The sequence below is a fragment of the Megascapheus bottae genome, chromosome 27, assembly GCF_031878675.1.
Source record: "Megascapheus bottae isolate mThoBot1 chromosome 27, mThoBot2.hap1, whole genome shotgun sequence".
Taxonomy (NCBI): domain Eukaryota; kingdom Metazoa; phylum Chordata; class Mammalia; order Rodentia; family Geomyidae; genus Megascapheus; species Megascapheus bottae.
In genome coordinates this window covers 4854075-4871662 of record NC_143535.1, presented here as the reverse complement: position 1 = coordinate 4871662, position 17588 = coordinate 4854075, and the positions used below count along the sequence as shown (strand labels likewise).

Below are 17588 nucleotides of genomic sequence, written 5' to 3'. Positions count from 1 at the left end.
GAGGGTGAGGAGAGGACGCACGTGTGTGCAGGGTGTCCAGGCGAGTCGGTGGGCCCTGTGCCTGCCCTGGCCGGCGGGCTCGGTCTGGAGGCCTGGTTGGGAAGGCGGATTAAGATTTCTGCAGTGGGTCTGGGGATTTCGTGTAGCCCTGCCTGGAGCGCCCCGGCTAGCCGGAACGGGCGCAGGTCCCAGGACCCCTGCTGTTTTGAGGCCTTTGGGTTGGTGTAGCCCGGGGTTTGGTTCCGAGGCCAGAACTGAGGAAAGTGATGGGGAGGAGGTTGTGTGCAGATGGACAGACAGCTTCCCCGTTCCAGTGCCACTGTTGTCCCCTCTGTCCCCCCGCGGCCTGACTCCAGCGCTCCTCTTATCGCACAGCCTCCCCCGTCCACCCCTGGCCCCTGGCACCAGGACGGTGGTCTCCCCCCGCCATCCGCGCCCCCCGCGGGCCGTGGGGCAGCGCGGGCCCTTTAAGAGCAGCGGGGCCGGCGAGCTGTCGCTGGGAGGCGAAGCAGTCGCCCGCCGGCTCCGGGAGACGGAGATCGGGGGACCCCAGCCGAGCCTCCCCAACCTGGTCATCTCTGAGCTGGGGCCCGGCCCTCCCCTCCTGCCCGCCCCGCCCCGGCCCCGCCCCGGCCCGGGCCACCGGGACCCGGAGCCGGGGTGCCGGTGCCGCAGCCCGAGGCCGGGCACAGGAGCCCCGGGTCTCCCTCGCTGCCCACGGCCTTGCTCCGTGGAGGCGCGTCAAGGTGATCAGGTATGGAGCGGGGGAGGGAGCGGGGTCCAGCCGCCTCCCGGCGGACCGCGGGGCGCCGAGAGCCCGGGGCGCGCCCCCCGCGGGGCCCCGGGCGCGGACAGCGGACAGCGCCCAGGCGCGGAGCCCCTCTCCTCCGCCCGCCCCGAGGGAGGGGACCCCGGGAGGTCGGGCCTGGGAGCTGCTCCCCCGGGAGGAAGGCGGAGGGGGAGGAGGGGGCGGCGTTGGGGAGCTAGCGAGCCTGGAGCAGGGGTGGGGGTCTAGCTTGGCACCGAGCAGGCCCTCTCCCCGCAGGCCGGCCGAGTGATGGCGGAGAAGGCGCTGGAGGCCGCGGGCTGTGGCCTGGGGCCGGGGGCCGTGGCCATGGCCGTGGCGCTGGAGGACGGGGCGGAGCCCCCGGTGCTGACCACGCACCTGAAGAAGGTGGAGAACCACATCACGGAAGCCCAGCGCTTCTCCCACCTGCCCAAGCGCTCGTCCGTGGACCTCGAGTTCCTGGAGCTGTCCTATTCCGTGCGGGAGGGGCCCTGCTGGCGGAAGCGGGGTAGGGAGCAGCCTGCTGGGGAGGGGGCTGGCTCACCGAGCCGTCTCTCCAAGCTGAGGCCCGGGCACCCCTCCTCCGCGGGTCCCGCCCCAGAGGGCCCCAGCCCCTCACGCGGCACAGGGATGGGGTTCAAAGATCCCTGCGCCCCACGGCTGCCAGGACTGTGGGACCCTAGGCTCACTTGGTTACCGAAGCTTTCCCTTCTCTTTCTCGCGCCATGACCTCTGGTCCTTGAGTTTTCTTCTGTCTTTGTTTTATTTCTGGAGGATTCCTGCCTGTGGGGCTTGCACGGGGAGGGGTGGGGGGCTCTGCCTGGAGGGGCCCACTCTGTATCTAGTCCCTTGTGCCTGTTTTTAAAGATGTTCTCATGCCAGTCGTCTTCCTCCGTTCTTGCCAGATCTCTGAAGCAAGAAGGGTGGAGGTCTGGCAGGATGGATGTCATCCTCATGTTACACAAATAAGGAAAGTTGATGGGCTTGACCAATACCACACTGCTGGTGAATGGCAGTGTAAACCCAGCAGCCAGCACAGCAGCTCCATTCCCCTCCCCTTCCTATCGGGATAGAATCCCCTGAGCTCTCGCTCCTCTCGGTAGCTTAAGCTGGGAGAGAGAGGTTCCCAGAGCCGGGTGTGAGTTGGGGTGGAGCTGGGATCTTGCTGTCTGAGAGTTAAGAAATAAGATTGGGGTGCTGGCAGGGTTGAACATGCATTGTCTTTGCATTCTCTGTTCATTCTCATAGGGAACCAGAAGGGCCTGAGCCAATGGAAACTGAGGCATCTGGGCTCCCGCCTCAGTCGCCTCTTTCAGTATCGAGACCTGCTCTGGGCAAAATGATGAGGTCCTTCCTTGCTAGTTCCTTAGTCCTTTGATTTCCTCATAACTTTATGATGAATGAAGGTGTGACTGGACAAGTCTGCTCTCTGGTTGCTTCTACATACTTCCTGCATTTTGGTGCCAGCAGCCAGGGCTACCTCTCTTTTTGACCTGATCGACACTACTCTGTCTATTGTCCATCTCCATCTTTTCACCCCTGTCCTCTTTTCCGTCCTCCTCTCTCTGACCTCCCTTTTCTCACGACTCCTGTCCTTGAACGATCAGAAAGTATTTACAAATAGCAGAGAGGTTGAGAATGGATGTGGAGGGAGGGAGACGACTGCCTCTCCCAGGTAAGGATTTGTTTCCCCGCAGTCAAATTTCTTATTTTTCAAGCTGTCAGCCAACAGCCCATGCCTGTAATACTACCTACTCAGAAGGCTGAGACCTGAGGCTTGCAGGTTGAGGCCAACCTAGGTGGGAAAGTTCATGAGACTATCTTCAATTAATCACCAAAAAGCCAAAAATGGAGCTATGGCTCAGCTCGTACAGCACTAGCCTTGAGCAAAAGAACAGAGGAACAGCATCCAGGCCCTAAGTTCAAGCCCTAAGACTGGCTCGTGTGCACGCGCGCACACCCCCTCCCCGTTATTTTTCTTACTTTTCAAAACACTTTCCTATTATTAGTAGTAATAATGTCACCTAATATTTATAATAACCCTAGTAAATCTTCAAGACTTTTAATAGATGAGGCATGAGAGGACTTAAAGATTGATTTGCTAGGACTGGGAATGTGGCTTAAGTGGTACAGGGCTTGCCTAGCATGCATGAAACCCTGAGTTCCATTCCACAGTGCTATGTAAACAGAAAAGGCCAGAAATGGTGCTGTGGCTCAAGTAGTAGAGTGCTAGCCTTGAGCAAAAAAAGCTCAGGGGTAGGCCCTGAGTTCACGCTTCACAATGGGCGGAAGGGGAGATTGCAGAGGATTATTGCTTGAGTCAAAACTAAAACATTGGTGTCTGTCCAATTGGTGTGTGTCAAAGGCCTAGAAAGCCCCCTCAAATGCTGAGCAGTTATGTACAGTGCAAGTTCAAATTCATGGCTTCCTAGCCCTTGGATAATGTGTGACCTTGGAGAGGCTGCCTGCCCTCTCTTGGCCTTGCTTTCCTCATCTGTAAACAGGGATGGTAACAGTGGTCGCCCCATGGCTTGTTGGGGAGTTCAGCTGAGTTGTCTGTGAAAGTGCTTTGTGAAAGGCAAGTGTAAGATGATATCCGTGCTTGGTTTCATGTTCAACCAGCTCCTGGCTGTGATTAAGTGAGGGGAAGGTTCACCATTGTAATTTCTTCCCCTGCACAAGAAATCACTTCCTGTGAGGGGCACTGGACAGCTTATGTGCTGGGATGCACCGCCCATGTCAGGTGAAGATGACTGAGGAGGTGCATTGAAACTATGGCTTCTTCTTCCAGTGAAGAACACGCTCTGTGACCCTGGGTGAGTCACTGGCTGACCCTGGCCCCCCTTGGCCCATCACAGCTGAGAAATGAGCAGTGTCAGCCAGGAGCCAGGAGCTCTCACCTGTAACCCTAACTACTCGGAAGGCTGAGATCTGAGGATCACAGTTTGAAGCCAGTCCAGGCAGAAAAGTCTCTGAGACTCTTATCTCCAATTAACCACTCAAAAACTGGAAGTAGCGCTGTGGCTCATGTGCTAGCCTTGAGCACAAAGGCTCAGGAACAGCTCCCAGGCCCTGAGTTCAAGTCCTATGACTCACAAAGCAAAACAAAAAAAAAAAAAACCAAGAAATGGGCACTTTCCAGGCCGTGGCAGAGTCTAGCTGTGACAGTGGGCTGGGCCTGAGCCCCCTCTCATGAGACATGCCCAAAGGGACAACTGGGCCCGGTGTATCATCCCGGTGGGGTGGACAGTGGGCTAAGGGAGGAATCCTTTACTATCTCTGCTAAGGCAGTAAGGTGGGCTCTGAGGCAGTGGCAGAAGGTGGCAGTGAGGGATAGGAGCTTGGTGCCTCCTCAACAAGGCAGATCTTTGAGCCTCAAAGGTAAGATACACTTCATTGGTTTTCTCATCCTTCTCTACCTCTGTCTAACTGGTGACTCCATGGTAAGTCTCTGCCCTCTGTTCCCTGGATTATCTTACATAGCAGAACTTTGCTTCTTAAAGCCTGAAAGGATTCTGTCATTCATCCTTAGCTCACATGTCACCTCTTCCACGGAGCCACTCCTGATTTTCTATACCCCATCCCGTCAGCTCCACTTTTTACATTCTTGTGGTATCCCAGTTGTGCTGCTGTGATAGCCATTATTTACTTCTCTTCAGATCACAGAGAGTTTTCGTCTGTTTGTGACTTTTTTGTGTGTCCTGTGTCTGTCACAGAGCCTGGTATATGGTAGATAACCACATAGCATTGCTCAAGTACTAATACTGCTGTGTCATACATGTATTATTTTATCAAATCTTCTTAATAACCCTATGAGATATAAGGGACCTGGAACATAGAGAGGCTATATCATCTACTTGAGGCCATATACTTGGGACATATGGAGCCAGAATTTGAACCCAGATCCACCTAACTCCATACTAGTATTCTTTATGCATTTGCTACCTCCCAGAGACTGAATGAAAGATGAAGTTTTACCAGGGCCATGTTAGGGGTTGGAGAGACAATATTGCATGGCAGAGAAAACACAAAAAAGGCAGGTTTATGTTCTCAGGAAGAGGCAAAAGCTCAGAGAACAAAAACATACTGAGCATCTACTACATGCCAGACAGACCGTGAAGGTTACCAAGATGAGTAAGACACAGAAACTCAATGACTAATAGGCGGGAGGAGAGGATGAGTGACATACATCAAGTCACAAACATGCTGGCATATGACAGGTGCTGTGGGAACCCAGAGGACAGCCAGCCAGCCAGCAATGGCCGGACCAGTGGGCAACTCTCCCAGACCACTGTGACTCCGTAGACCTTGATCCCCTCTTAATAGCCATCCAGGAGAGAGGCCCGGGATTCCTCCCAAGGCTCCCATTCTTTGGCATTAGAGATGGTCATTTGGGGAAGGACAGGATGGACGCCTATGAGTCCTGGCTGGGCGTGGGAGTGGCTCTTCCATTCTGGTCCCAGTCTCATTATGCAGGTCTGTCTACATCACTGACAGCCACGCTGCCACTAGGAAGTTTGGGTGTGCCTCTATGACTAGGGATTCCTCTCTTCCTCCATTGCAGGTTATAAGACCCTCCTCAAGTGCCTGTCGGGTAAATTCTGTCGCCGGGAGCTGATTGGAATCATGGGCCCCTCTGGGGCTGGGAAGTCCACATTCATGAACATTTTGGCCGGGTACAGGTGAGGACCAGAGAGGGATGAGGGGGATCGGGGTTCAGGAAGAAGGACGGCTTGGGAAACATGGAAGTGTCCAACCAATGGCCTCACAGGGAGACTGGAATGAAGGGGCAGATCCTGGTCAACGGGAGACCACGAGAGCTGAGGACCTTCCGCAAGATGTCTTGCTACATCATGCAGGAGGACATGCTACTGCCACACCTCACAGTGCTGGAGGCCATGATGGTGAGGGCAAGATGGCTGCCCCCTTCCCTGGCTCCCCCTTCTGACTGGGCTCCCCCCCCCCCCCCCCCCCCCCCCCCCCCGCCCCATCAGCAGAGCGTGTAAGGCTTTGTCTTCCTACACATACTTTTCTTGTCTGCTCTTTGGCCCCAGGTCTCGGCCAATCTGAAGCTGAGTGAGAAACAAGAGGTGAAGAAGGAACTGGTAAGTGAAGAGAGGAGGCAAAGGGCTTTAGAGACCTTTGTGGGGCTCAGTCTGGATGGGAGAGTGAAAGCCAAAGTGTGGGGCAAGGACTGAAAGAGGGTGGTGCCTGGGGGGACGTGGAGACCCTGAATCTGACCTAGGCTGGGGCGGGGAAACGATTCCAGGTGACTGAGATCCTGACAGCCCTGGGCCTGATGTCATGCTCGCACACGAGGACAGCTCTGCTCTCCGGAGGGCAGAGGAAGCGGCTGGCGATTGCTCTGGAGCTGGTCAACAACCCGCCTGTCATGTTCTTTGATGAACCCACCAGGTAGTTCTCCCCCCAGAATTCCTCCTCCTTCAGTCCTGAGTCAGCACTATAGTGCTGAATTTTTCCCCATGGCTAGAGACCAGAGGACACCTCCCCCAACACACACACACACACACACACACACACACACACACACACACACACACACACTCTGTCTGTAGCCTCCTGGGGCCAAGTGAAGGGCTGACTCCTTATCTCCATCCTTGCCAGTCCTCTTGCAGTGAGCCCATTCTTCATTAGGCTAAGATCAGAGTACTCCCCCCTCAGTACTCCCCCCCCAAATTGATGCCTCTCTCCTTCTCTCACAGCTAAGAGTCACCGAGTCCTGTTGATTCCATCTCCTTTTAGTAGCTTTTAGATTCCTTCTGCCCATCCCTAGTGCCAAGGCTTGTGTTGAGGACATTATCAGCTGTTCTCACCTACCTGTCTCCAGTGTTTCTAAAGACAAGCCTGGCAAGACTCCGCTACTTCCATCATGCAGTGTGTTCCATTTGCCCTCAGAAAAAAAAGCCAGGTTGCTTACAAGGTCCTGGTCTGAACTTATTTCTCCAGCCTCCTGTCTTGTACTTTATGCTCTAATAACACCGATTCGCTTGTAATTCGCTTGGTAGAACCATGTGTCTCATGCCTCTAAGCTTTGCCCATGCTGTGCTTTCTGCCTAGAATGCCCTTCACCACACACTGCCCCTTTTTACCTTCACCAGTTTACTGCTTACTTCTTTAGATTCATCAGGAACCTTCTTTGGCGGCCCTCCAACCTCCTCTACAGCATGGCTGCTCTCCCGCCTCTCCTTCCCTCTGTTGCTATAGCACTTTCCACATTCTCCAAATCAACTGTGAGCTGTCTACCTCCCTCCAGACCAGAGTCTTACGTATGAATCATTGCCATTCCAGTGCCTGGCATACAACAGGTGCTTGGTATAGGCTTGTTAAAGAGAACAGGGCTCTGGGCTTCTGGTAACTCCAAGTGCCAGAAAACATGCTTGGCGTGCAGGAAATGGAGGCAGCTACAAGGGCCTCCTTTCCTGCCAGCTCCATCCATACCTTTGGCAGCAGCTTCTCCCCACCCTCCCCCCAGCTCTGTCTCCCCGGCCCCACCCACCTCACCTGGCCCCATGCTGTCCTCTCTCTGGACAGTGGTCTGGACAGTGCTTCTTGTTTCCAAGTGGTGTCCCTCATGAAGTCCCTGGCCCAGGGTGGCCGTACCATCATCTGTACCATCCACCAGCCCAGTGCCAAGCTCTTTGAGATGTTTGACAAGGTAAGTGTGTCTGGGTCTTGAAAAAAGGTTGGCTTGAGATGGAGAGGTGGAAAGTCAGGAGAGGTCCTGGTGGGGTCTCTTGACCCTCTGGTCCTGTTTTCCTTACCCCTGTCTTCTGCCTCAGCTCTACATCCTGAGCCAGGGTCAGTGCATCTTCAAGGGCGTGGTCACCAACCTGATCCCCTATCTGAAGGGGCTGGGCTTGCACTGCCCCACCTACCACAACCCAGCTGACTTCAGTGAGTGGAGACCCTTTGGAGGGGGCAGGAGGCGTTGATGGGTCCAAATTGGGGGCTTAGATCAGATGTCTCCCAGGGGCAGACATCTCCCTGTCACTTGCCTCCACACACACCCAAGGAGGGCCTGACTTTGCCTGGGGAAGCAAAGGTTAAACCAAGCTGAGCATTTTGATGTGTGTGTCCTCTAGTCATCGAGGTTGCGTCTGGCGAGTATGGAGACTTGAACCCCATGCTGTTCAGGGCAGTACAGAATGGACTTTGTGCCATGGCCGAGAAGAAGAGCAGTCCGGCGAAGAACGAGGTCCCTGCCCACTGCCCCTCTTGCCCACAGGTGAGTGAAGAAGGGCAGAGTAGGGGAAGGTTGATGGGCTCACAGGTGCCAAGGAGGCCGGGCTCCAGAGGCCTCACTACCACTGGGTATTTGGAACAGACCTGCCACGAACGGCTCTGTGACCTCTGCCCCATTAACCGTGTTCAGATTTGGGTTGTGCAAATGCTCATTTGCCCTCCATGTCTACATGAGCCGCAGGCCTCCTGGCCAGGGAGACTGCCTGTAACCAGAAGTGATGCCACTGTCCTTTCATGGGTGCTGGGAGAGTGTACTATCTAATCCTTGATGCCTTCCTATCTCCTAGCTCCCAAGTCTTCACCCCCTCCTGTGCCTCTTTCCCTGTCTCCTTCAGATTCAGACCCACAAATCCACTTCCAGGCACACACCTCAGCGGATGAGGCCTCCTGTCTTCAGCAGACCTCGTGGTGCTCCGAGAAAGCTGTCATGGGGGTGCTGTCCCCCTGGCTGAGCTGAGTGCGCTGGAGTAAGTGGGTTCCATTTCTTCTCCCCAGGACGTGGATCCCATTGAGAGCCATACCTTTGCCACCAGCACCCTCACCCAGTTCTGCATCCTCTTCAGGAGGACTTTCCTGTCCATCCTCAGGGACACGGTGAGCCATTAAGCTGGGGAGAGGAGGCCCCGGCTCGGCCTGTGGAGCGGTGCGATCGTGGCCGCTGCGATGGGACTGGGAGCCCCAGCCCCATACCTGCTGGTGCATCTGTGGGACCAGGTGCAAGACCGCGGGGCTCCGAGTTCCGGTCCCAGAGAGTCCTGCCCTGTGGCCTTGGGACATACCCTCGGGACCCTTCCACAGGTCCTGACCCACCTGCGGTTCACGTCCCACGTGGTGATCGGCGTGCTCATTGGTCTCCTTTACTTGCACATCGGTGATGATGCAAGCAAGGTCTTCAACAACACCGGCTGCCTCTTCTTCTCCATGCTCTTCCTCATGTTTGCTGCCCTCATGCCAACTGTGCTTACCTGTAAGCTGAGCTGCCCCGGCCAGGCAGGGGCAGGGGGGGGGCAGTGTGTGAGGCGTGGGTGCGGCCCGAGGCAGGGTTCAGGGGCTCACCAGTGGAACCTGATTCACTGTGTCCTCAGTCCCGTTAGAGATGGCGGTCTTCATGAGGGAGCACCTCAACTACTGGTACAGCCTCAAAGCGTATTACCTGGCCAAGACCATGGCTGATGTGCCCTTTCAGGTGAGCCTCTTCCTTTCAGCTTCCGCTGTCCCTTCTGCCCTTGCTTGCTGGCCTCCCTTAACCTGAGGTCTCCCATTCTTTCCTTCTACTCACTTGCAAAGAGATGGTGCGTACCTACTGTGTTCTGGCTCTAACTGGGCACACACGCAGGAAATGAACAACAACAACAAAAATCCCGCTCATTTTTGGTACTAGGGATTGAATTCCAGGCTTCTCTTTTACTTCTGTGAATAATGGCAGTAACTACTTGAGGATGGTGTAGGAAAATCTCATGTAAATTTAGATTGTGTATGTATGTGTGTGCCAATCCTGAGGCTTTTTAAGGGGAGAGGGGAGGGTCGGTTGTGGGGCTTGAATTCTGGGCCTGGGCACTGTCCCTGAGTTCTTTAGCTCATGGCTAGCTCATTCTACCACTTGAGCCACAGCGCCACTTCCAGTTTTCTGGTGATTAATTGGAGATAAAAGTCTCGCGGACTTGGGGCCAGGAGTGTAGCCTAGTGGTGGAGTGCTCGCCTCACATGGGTTCAATTCCTCAGTACCACATACTCAGAAAAAGCTGGAAGTGGCTCTGTGGCTTAAGTGGTAGAGCACTAACCTTGAGCAAAAAAGTGTCTAAGGACAGTACCCAAGCCCTGAGATCAAGCCCCAGGACTGGCAAAAAAAAAAAAGTCTCATGGACTTTAGTGCCTGGGCTGTCTTTGAACTGTGATCCTCAGATCTCAGCCTCCTCAGTAATTAGGATTACAGGTGTGAGCCACTGACACCTGGCAGTCCTGAGACTTGAACTCAGGGTCTGCGTACTACCCCTGAGCTTTTGTGCTCAAAGCTAGCACAGATTTTTGATAGTTATTGGAGATAAGACTTCCGTGGACTTCCCAGGCCAGGCTGGCTTTGAACTGTGATCCTCATGAGTAGTTAAGGTTATAGGCCCGGGCCGGGACTTTGGCCTAGTGGTAGAGTGTTGCCTAGCATCCATGAAGACATGGGTTTGATTCCATGGTACTACATTCATCGGGAAAAAAAAGCTGGAAGTGGTGCTATGGCTCAAGTTGTAGAGTTCTAGCCTTGAGAAAGCCTAAGGACAATGCTCAGGCCCTGAGCTTAAGTCCAGGACTGGCAAAACAAAACAACAACAACAACCAAAAACGTGTAGGCCCGAGCCACTTGTGCATAGCATGTTAAGATTGTTTTTGTCACTATGGGATACATACAAAGTGAAACAAATGGAAGCACCAGTTATCACATGTATTTACTTTGCTGTGATAAGAGCAGCTAAGATATACCTATTTAACAAGCATTCCTAATACAATGCAATTGTATTAACTGTAGTCTACATGTTGCACATTAGACATCTGTTGACTCTACATGTCTGCTTTTTTGTATCCACAAGGGTGATAGTTTTAAGGAGGGAGAAAACATTGCTGTGGAAAGTGAATTAATTGACAATATAAGAGAAAGCTAGTCCAGAGGAGAAGGACTTTAGGCACTCAAAGGGCCAAGTTACCACGTATGAAGTGGTCAAAACAGGCCTAATGAAGCCATCTTCCTGTGACGTAGGCCTGTAACACTAGCTACTCAGGAGACTGAGCTGAGGATTGACATTCAAAGCCAGCCCAGGCAGAGAAGTCAGTGAGACTCACATCCCAATTAATTACACACACACAATGCAGAGAGAGAGAGAGAGGGTGGGAGGGAGAGGGGGCTCATTCCTGAGTAGAGTGGAAAGTCTAGGCCACATGTCCCTGGCTCAAAATCCCCTGCCCAGCTGTGTGCCTGCTCCTCAGGTGATGTGCCCGTTGGTATACTGCAGCATAGTGTACTGGATGACCGGCCAGCCAGCTGAGACCAGCCGCTTCCTGCTCTTCTCAGCCTTGGCCACAGCCACTGCCTTAGTGGCTCAATCCTTGGGACTGCTGATCGGAGCTGCCTCTAATTCCCTACAGGTGGGAAGGCTGGCACATGGGGATTTCCAAACACGGATGGGGTCTTGGGGCTGAGGGTGGGATGGGCCTATGGGAAACTCTGGGACCACCCTAACCCCAGTCACCCCCATGACAGTATGGCCCCCTCCCGTCCCCTCCAGGTGGCCACTTTTGTGGGTCCAGTTACTGCCGTTCCTGTCCTTTTGTTCTCTGGCTTCTTTGTCACTTTTAAGACCATCCCCACTTACCTTCAATGGAGCTCCTATCTCTCCTATGTCAGGTTCGTGCTTCTCTCCTCTGTGCCTGCCCCTGCCCTTCCTTACAGGAAGCCTTTCTTAGCTCTGCCTTGGTTGTGCCAAGTCTGGCAGGTCCCAGGGGCATCCTGGCTGGCCCCTGGGAATGCAGCCAGGCTCTGGCAACTTACTGAAGGAATGCGGGTCCTGCTCTCTGTGTCCCTCTGATGCCCGTAGGTATGGCTTTGAGGGTGCAATCCTGACCATCTATGGCATGGAGCGAGGAGACCTGACATGCTTAGAGGAGCGCTGCCCATTCCGGGAGCCACAGAGCATCCTGCGAGCCCTGGATGTGGAGGATGCCAAACTGTACCTGGACTTTGTGGTCTTGGGCATCTTCTTCCTGGCTCTACGGCTGCTGGCGTACCTTGTGCTTCGGTACAGGGTCAAGTCTGAGAGATAAAGCCTGCAGCAGGAAGCCCCCAGCTCCAGCCCTTTTGGGACTGTTTTAACCTTGTAGACTTGGGCATTTGTTGCTGGTACAGCCACCCTCTCCTCCCTCAGCCGCTCTACCCGCTGGTGGGGGTGGGGGGCTGTGCTGCCAGCTGTGGCCCTGTGCGGGTGGGATCCTCCCCCCCCCCCCACGACATCCAGGAGTCTTCCCAAATCAATGCAGTTTGTAGCTTCCTCCCTTCTTCCTCCAACATCTGCATGCAAAGACTGCAGGGAGGCAGCCATCTTCTTAAGGACTTAGGGCACCCTCCTCTGTCATCGCCTGGCAGCCTTGGGCTCTCTGGGCTCCCACTTACAACTGACCAAAGTGGCCCCACTGGGTCCCCACCACAATAGTGTTTGTAAAGCAGGCTGCTGAAAGGTTAGAATTCCAGGGCTGGGCCTTGGTGGGGTCTGCTGGGGAGTGAGGTGTCCCCTCTTAGACTCTGGAAGTCTCTTCTAACGTCCCCTCCCCATAAGACTTGAACAATCTGCTGGGACAGAAGCTAGGTTTCTCTCTGGTTCCCCTCTCAAATCCTGGGGATTGGGGAGACCATGGGATGTCCCACATCCCTTCCGGATACACATTTGGTCAGGGTCCAGATGGTGGCACCTCTGCAATAATGTCTGTGTTTCTCTCTCACCTGCTGCTGGAACTGGAGAATGCACTTTATTCTGGAGAAGGGGAGAGCGGGTACACTCCCAATTCTCCTTTCTTGCTGCTCCTGTCTCGTGATCCCCAGGCACCTTCCAGGGTCCCAGGCACATATACATGAACAGGCAATCTCCCTCGCACTCTTCCCTACAGCTCAGAGGGAAGCGGTGGTGGTTCGCAGGCGGTGGCAGCAGGTGCTCTGGGGAGAGCAGTGCCAGTTTCCTCGTAGGATCCCACTTTGGAGACTCTAAGGAAGAAGCTGGTGCTGCCGAGAGTAACTCCAGGACCTAGAGGTGTTTACTCCCAGTCTTCCCTCCCTCCGGAGCCATGGGTGGCACTAGAGGTCAGGACCCAATGAGCACAAGCAGGAGCATAAGCTTGGCCTTGGCCATCCGCACCCCACAGCTCCCCTTTTGTGCTCCAAGCTGACATTCTCACTCTCCTGCTCCTTCTCCAGCAGCTTGATGCTCATTCAAACTCTTGTCCACATCTCTCCACCCTCTGCCCCTCAGCAGGTGACCCCTGGGCTTCTGAACAGTCTGCCCTGTTCACCAAGATGGCGTACACACATTAAACTTGTCTGGCTTTCCTAGTGGGTCCAGGATCATTCTACACATTTCTTCTTCCCCAGAATCTTTTCCTTCTCCTTCCTGTCCACATACCTCTCCATCTTCCCTCACTCTGCCACAGGTTCTCATGACATAGAGATGCCAGTTGTATTTGTGGGATTTCACCCATTATTAATAAAACCTATATTTATACAGTACGCAGCATGTGAATGTGTATGGTTCTGCCACCTGGTACAGATGAGCTAATGAGCGAGTCATTAAAGGACTTGGGAAAATGTCTGCCAACTTTCAGGAGCCTGTGGCAGGGGTGGTATATGCTGGGCACATATTGAATTAGTGAGTACATCCTATGGAGTATGTGAATCGTGCACCCTGCCTTACCGGTGCTTCACATCCAGCATCTCCAGGAAGGCCTCGGAGAACCCTGCCTTGTCTCTCTTGACAACTCGTACAGATTCGAGCACTCAGGCTTGCATGAGTGAATTGCCACTGGCTCTCAGGGAGTAGAGGTAGAGCACAGTCTGGAGACCAGGTCTTTTGCTTCCTGAGGTCTTGTTCTTGGCATTGGTCGGAGTCCTTGGTCATGGTTGGCTGTGACATGGCATCAGGGCCTGTGTGTGCTGCATGGCTATGTCTTTGCCCCACTGACTGGTGTCCCTCCTGTCTGTCAGGACTCCCTGAACCCAGGTTGTATTGCTGTCAGGCATTATGACTGGAATGGGAAGCAGAACAGAATCTTATTCCGTTCTCGTCAGGATGAATTCTCTGCTCTCCTCCCTTTACAGAATACGAAAGTGAAGCTAGGAGAAATGGCTTGAGCTATCTCTCAAGACACAGTGCTCAGCCAGGCACTGGGGACTCCGCTGTAATCCTAGCTACTCAAGAGGCTGAGATCTGAGGACTGAAGTTCAAACCCCTACTGGGCAGAAAACTTCATGAGATTCCTGTCACTAATGAAGCAGCAAAAAGCCAGAAGTGGAGATGTGGCTCAAGTAGTAGAGTGCCAAGCAGGAGTTGGGAGCGTGGCCTAGTGGTAGAGTGCTCTCCTAGCATGCACTAAGACCTGGGTTCAATTCCTTGGTACCACATACACAGAAAAAGTCGGAAGTGATGCTGTGGCTCAAATGATAGAGCGCTAACCTTGAAAAAGTCCAAGAATGGTGTTCAGGCCTGAGTTCAAGCCCCAGGACTGACAAAAAAAAAAAGCCAAGAACAAGGGGTTGGTTCAGGAGAAGACATTGTTCAGGTTGCAGAGTGCCAGCCAATGAGTGGGAGCAAAACTCAGTTACTGAGTTCAAGTCTCAGTGTCAGACCAAATAAAAATAAAAATACAAAGCCAAGCAGGTGCACAAGACCCTAAGTTCAAGTCCTAGTACACACACAGACATATGCACACACACACACATCTTGTGGTCTTGCCACTGTGACCACTCACTATTCCTAGTGACCTACATAGACTCACTCCCCATCTATGCATGTTTGGAAATGGGCCCTTTCGCCCTAAGTGCATACCTGATTAGATCCATTAATGTGACCACTTTCTGAATGTATGTCAGTGCTGTGCAATGTGCTGGAGGACAGTTGACCAAGACAGTTCTTCATGCTACCGCTCTTAGAGCACCTGGCACTCCATCCTGAGGTCAGACAACAGAGGACATGCCCACAGCATGACTCATGCCACTTCTGTCTGTGAGGGACTAGTCAAATGATATGTTATTAATAAAATCTACATGGCTGTCATCCCCACAGGAGAGGGGAATGGCTGGCTCAAAACCATGACCTGTGCCTGCAGTCAGGTGACAGCTGTCTCTTCTGGTAAAAAAAACCCCAACCTAAGACCCAAAATATCACTTCTGAGACTACATCTACCTTCCCTCTCCCCTCCCCACTCAGCTCTCCTGGAAGAACTTCTCTTAAAATGCAAATGTGCCATTTCCCCTGTTGCTTGAATTCTCTTTCCTTCTCTGACTTATTTTTTACATTTTAATTAATGAATTGTGGTGCGTTTTTTCCCCCCAGTCCTGGGTCTTGAACTTGGGGCCTGATCACTGTCCTTGGGCTTTCTCAAGGCTAGAGCTCTACCACTTGAGCCACAGCACACTTCCAGCTTTTTCTATGTATGTGGTTCCAAGGACTCAAATCTGGGTCTTCGTGCATGCTAGGTAAGCACTCTACCACTAGGCCAGACTCCTGGCCCCGAATCCAATTGTGGTGTTTAGACAGGGTCTCAGTACGTAGCCCTGACTGATCTCAAATTCTCAACCCCCCCGCCTCAGCCTCCCATGTGTTGAGATTCTAGGAATGTGCCATCATGTCCAGCTTTGATTTATTTATTTTGAACCATCCAGTTCCAATGTTGCCTTTCTCACTTTTCCAAGGCCTTGTGTTGCCTTGGTCTCCCAAGTTCATCCATTTGAACCTGGTGGTAGGTTCCAGAATTCTTCTCCATAGCTCTAAGGTTACTGCTGGGCCTGGCCAGCGGGTGAGATGTTTCCTAATAGCCCCACACCACCCATTCAAGGAACAGACAGTTGTCTAAGTGAACTATCCACATTGTCTTCTGACTGGAAGGAAGTGAGGCCACCAAGTCCTCTTCCTGCCCAGCCCTGGGCAGCCTGTCTCCCTTCCCCAGATACAGGTTCCGGCACACTGTACACTTATGTTTGCATGTTGAGGTGTGCCCTGGCGAGGGGTGTCTCCTTCAACTGGCTTCTGTGTACCCTGGGTGTTCCTTGCTCAGGGATGAGGACTCAGACTGGATGGCAAACTGGAAGAGCAGGTTGGGGTGGGAACTGTCCAGCAGCCTCCGTTCTTCCTCCTTCCTGATGAAAGTGACCAGGGGCCACACACAGAGGCCCCGGGTCTGAAGAAGACCGAAGGGAGGCCCTGGGGAGGTGCCAGCCACAGATTGCCTGGCATCAGGGATGAAGCAGGAAGATCCAAGCCCCAGACTACTGGCTCATCCGCTTCCCTGCTGGGTCCACCGGCCCGGGTCAGTTCTGCCTTCTCCGCCTGTCTTCACCGGTGGAACCAGTGCGTCCACACCCCCAGCGGGGAGGCTTCCCGGGTCACGGGGAGGGAGCCCTCGGGGGCAGTCCCGGAAGGCCGGGGGCGCAGCGGGGATCCCCGGCCCTCCCCGGGCGCCGCTCCGCCCCCTCCCTGCCGGGACCCCGGCCTGCCGGTGTCGCTCCGGTGCGTGCCCGGGCCGGCCTGGGCCTCCGGGCACAGGGGGGCCGGCGGGCGGGCGGGGGCGGGCAGGAAGCGCCGCGCTGAGCCAGCCGGGACGCCGGGAGCCCGCGGGAGGCGCCGGCTTCCGCTCCTCCGCGCCTCCGCTCCGCCAGGCTCCGGGGCCTGCGCAGCCACGGTAAAGGCCTCCCCGCCCGATCGCCCCTCGGGCCTCCGCTGGGCGGTGGCGCGGGGCCGGGCGGGGCGCAGGCGCTGGGCAGCCGGGGGGAGCGGGGTCCCTGGGCGCGGGGCGGAGGAGAGCCGTCTGGGGCGAGCCTGGCCGGAGCACCACCCCTGACTTGCCCTCCCTGCCCTGGACACCTAGGCTGTAAAACTGTCCAGACTCTTCTGCGGTGCTCTTGACCCAGGGATCCTGCACCCCATGGTCACCTGGAGCTTGCACAGGTTTTCTGGGCCTCGGTCACTTTTGTGCCCAAGCTGGAGCCTGCTAAGGAGAGCTGGCAGAGCAGCCACCTGCTTCCTGTGCTCAGTGAGGAAGCCCAGGCCCAGAGGGGAGCGCCCCGAATCTAAGGACAGCTTCCCCAGAGCAGGGATCTCACAGGGTAGGTAGGTTAGAAATCAAAAGGCTGGGGCAAAGCTGAGGGAACGAGGGAAAGCCTTGTACTGGCCTGGTGTTGTCTGCCTGTAAGTGACCTCCAGCTTTGGAGAGAGGTGATTTGTGTCTGGAATGAGGGATTGAAATGTGCCAAGACTGAAGGCAGAGAAGCCATGACAGAGAGGAAGCCTGTAAGTCCAGGGAGGGTCTGTGTGAGCTCTGGCAGGCTTAACACCAGTCCTTTGCCTGAAGGAGTGGCGGTAGAAGGTCTAGAATAAAAGACCAGCTTCTCAAGCCATGTGTGTGGTGGCTCATGCCAGTAATCCTAGCTACTCAGGAGGCTGAGATCTGAGGATCAAGGTTCAAAGCCAGTCAGCACACAAAGAACCTGAGACTCTTATCTCCAGTTAATTTCTAGAAAACAGGAAGTAGGGCTTGGCTCAAGGGTAGGGTGGTAGCCTTGAGCTGAAGAGCTCAGGGGTAGCGCCCAGGCTGAGTTCAAGTCCCACGACCCATTTAAAAAAAAAAAAAAGGCCGGCTTTCCAAACAAAGACCCTAAACCCTTAAACAAAGTTACAAAGCTAATGGAGACCAGGTTGGCATGGCTGATGGTGGAAGCAGTGGCAGCATTTAGTTATGGAGATGTCAAGTAGAAAGTTGATGCTCTCTTTCATTTATTATTTATGCCAGCTTCAAAGGC

At 54.3% G+C, this 17588-nt stretch overlaps 1 protein-coding gene across 1 annotated transcript; it reads left to right on the top strand.

The window, feature by feature from the left end:
* Positions 1-1048: 1048 nt before the first annotated feature.
* Positions 1049-13292, top strand: Abcg4 (ATP binding cassette subfamily G member 4). Its single transcript, XM_090319347.1, has 14 exons — positions 1049-1295; positions 5352-5469; positions 5559-5691; positions 5842-5892; positions 6057-6202; positions 7340-7463; positions 7588-7702; positions 7891-8033; positions 8546-8644; positions 8849-9017; positions 9136-9236; positions 11021-11179; positions 11320-11438; positions 11629-13292. The coding sequence occupies exons 1-14, from the start codon at positions 1058-1060 to the stop codon at positions 11852-11854; spliced, it is 1941 nt and encodes a 646-aa protein (XP_090175473.1). The 5' UTR covers positions 1049-1057; the 3' UTR covers positions 11855-13292.
* The last annotated feature ends 4296 nt before the right edge of the window (positions 13293-17588 follow it).

What these genes read in the sequence shown, in the direction of transcription:
- Abcg4 (XM_090319347.1), top strand. Translation starts at nt 1,058, where the DNA reads ATGGCGGAGAAGGCGCTGGAGGCCGCGGGCTGTGGCCTGGGGCCGGGG. An exon ending in AAGAGGTGAAGAAGGAACTG is followed by an intron (nt 5,893 to 6,056) that starts GTAAGTGAAGAG and finishes AAACGATTCCAG; the next exon opens with GTGACTGAGATCCTGACAGC. An exon ending in TCTTTGAGATGTTTGACAAG is followed by an intron (nt 7,464 to 7,587) that starts GTAAGTGTGTCT and finishes CTTCTGCCTCAG; the next exon opens with CTCTACATCCTGAGCCAGGG.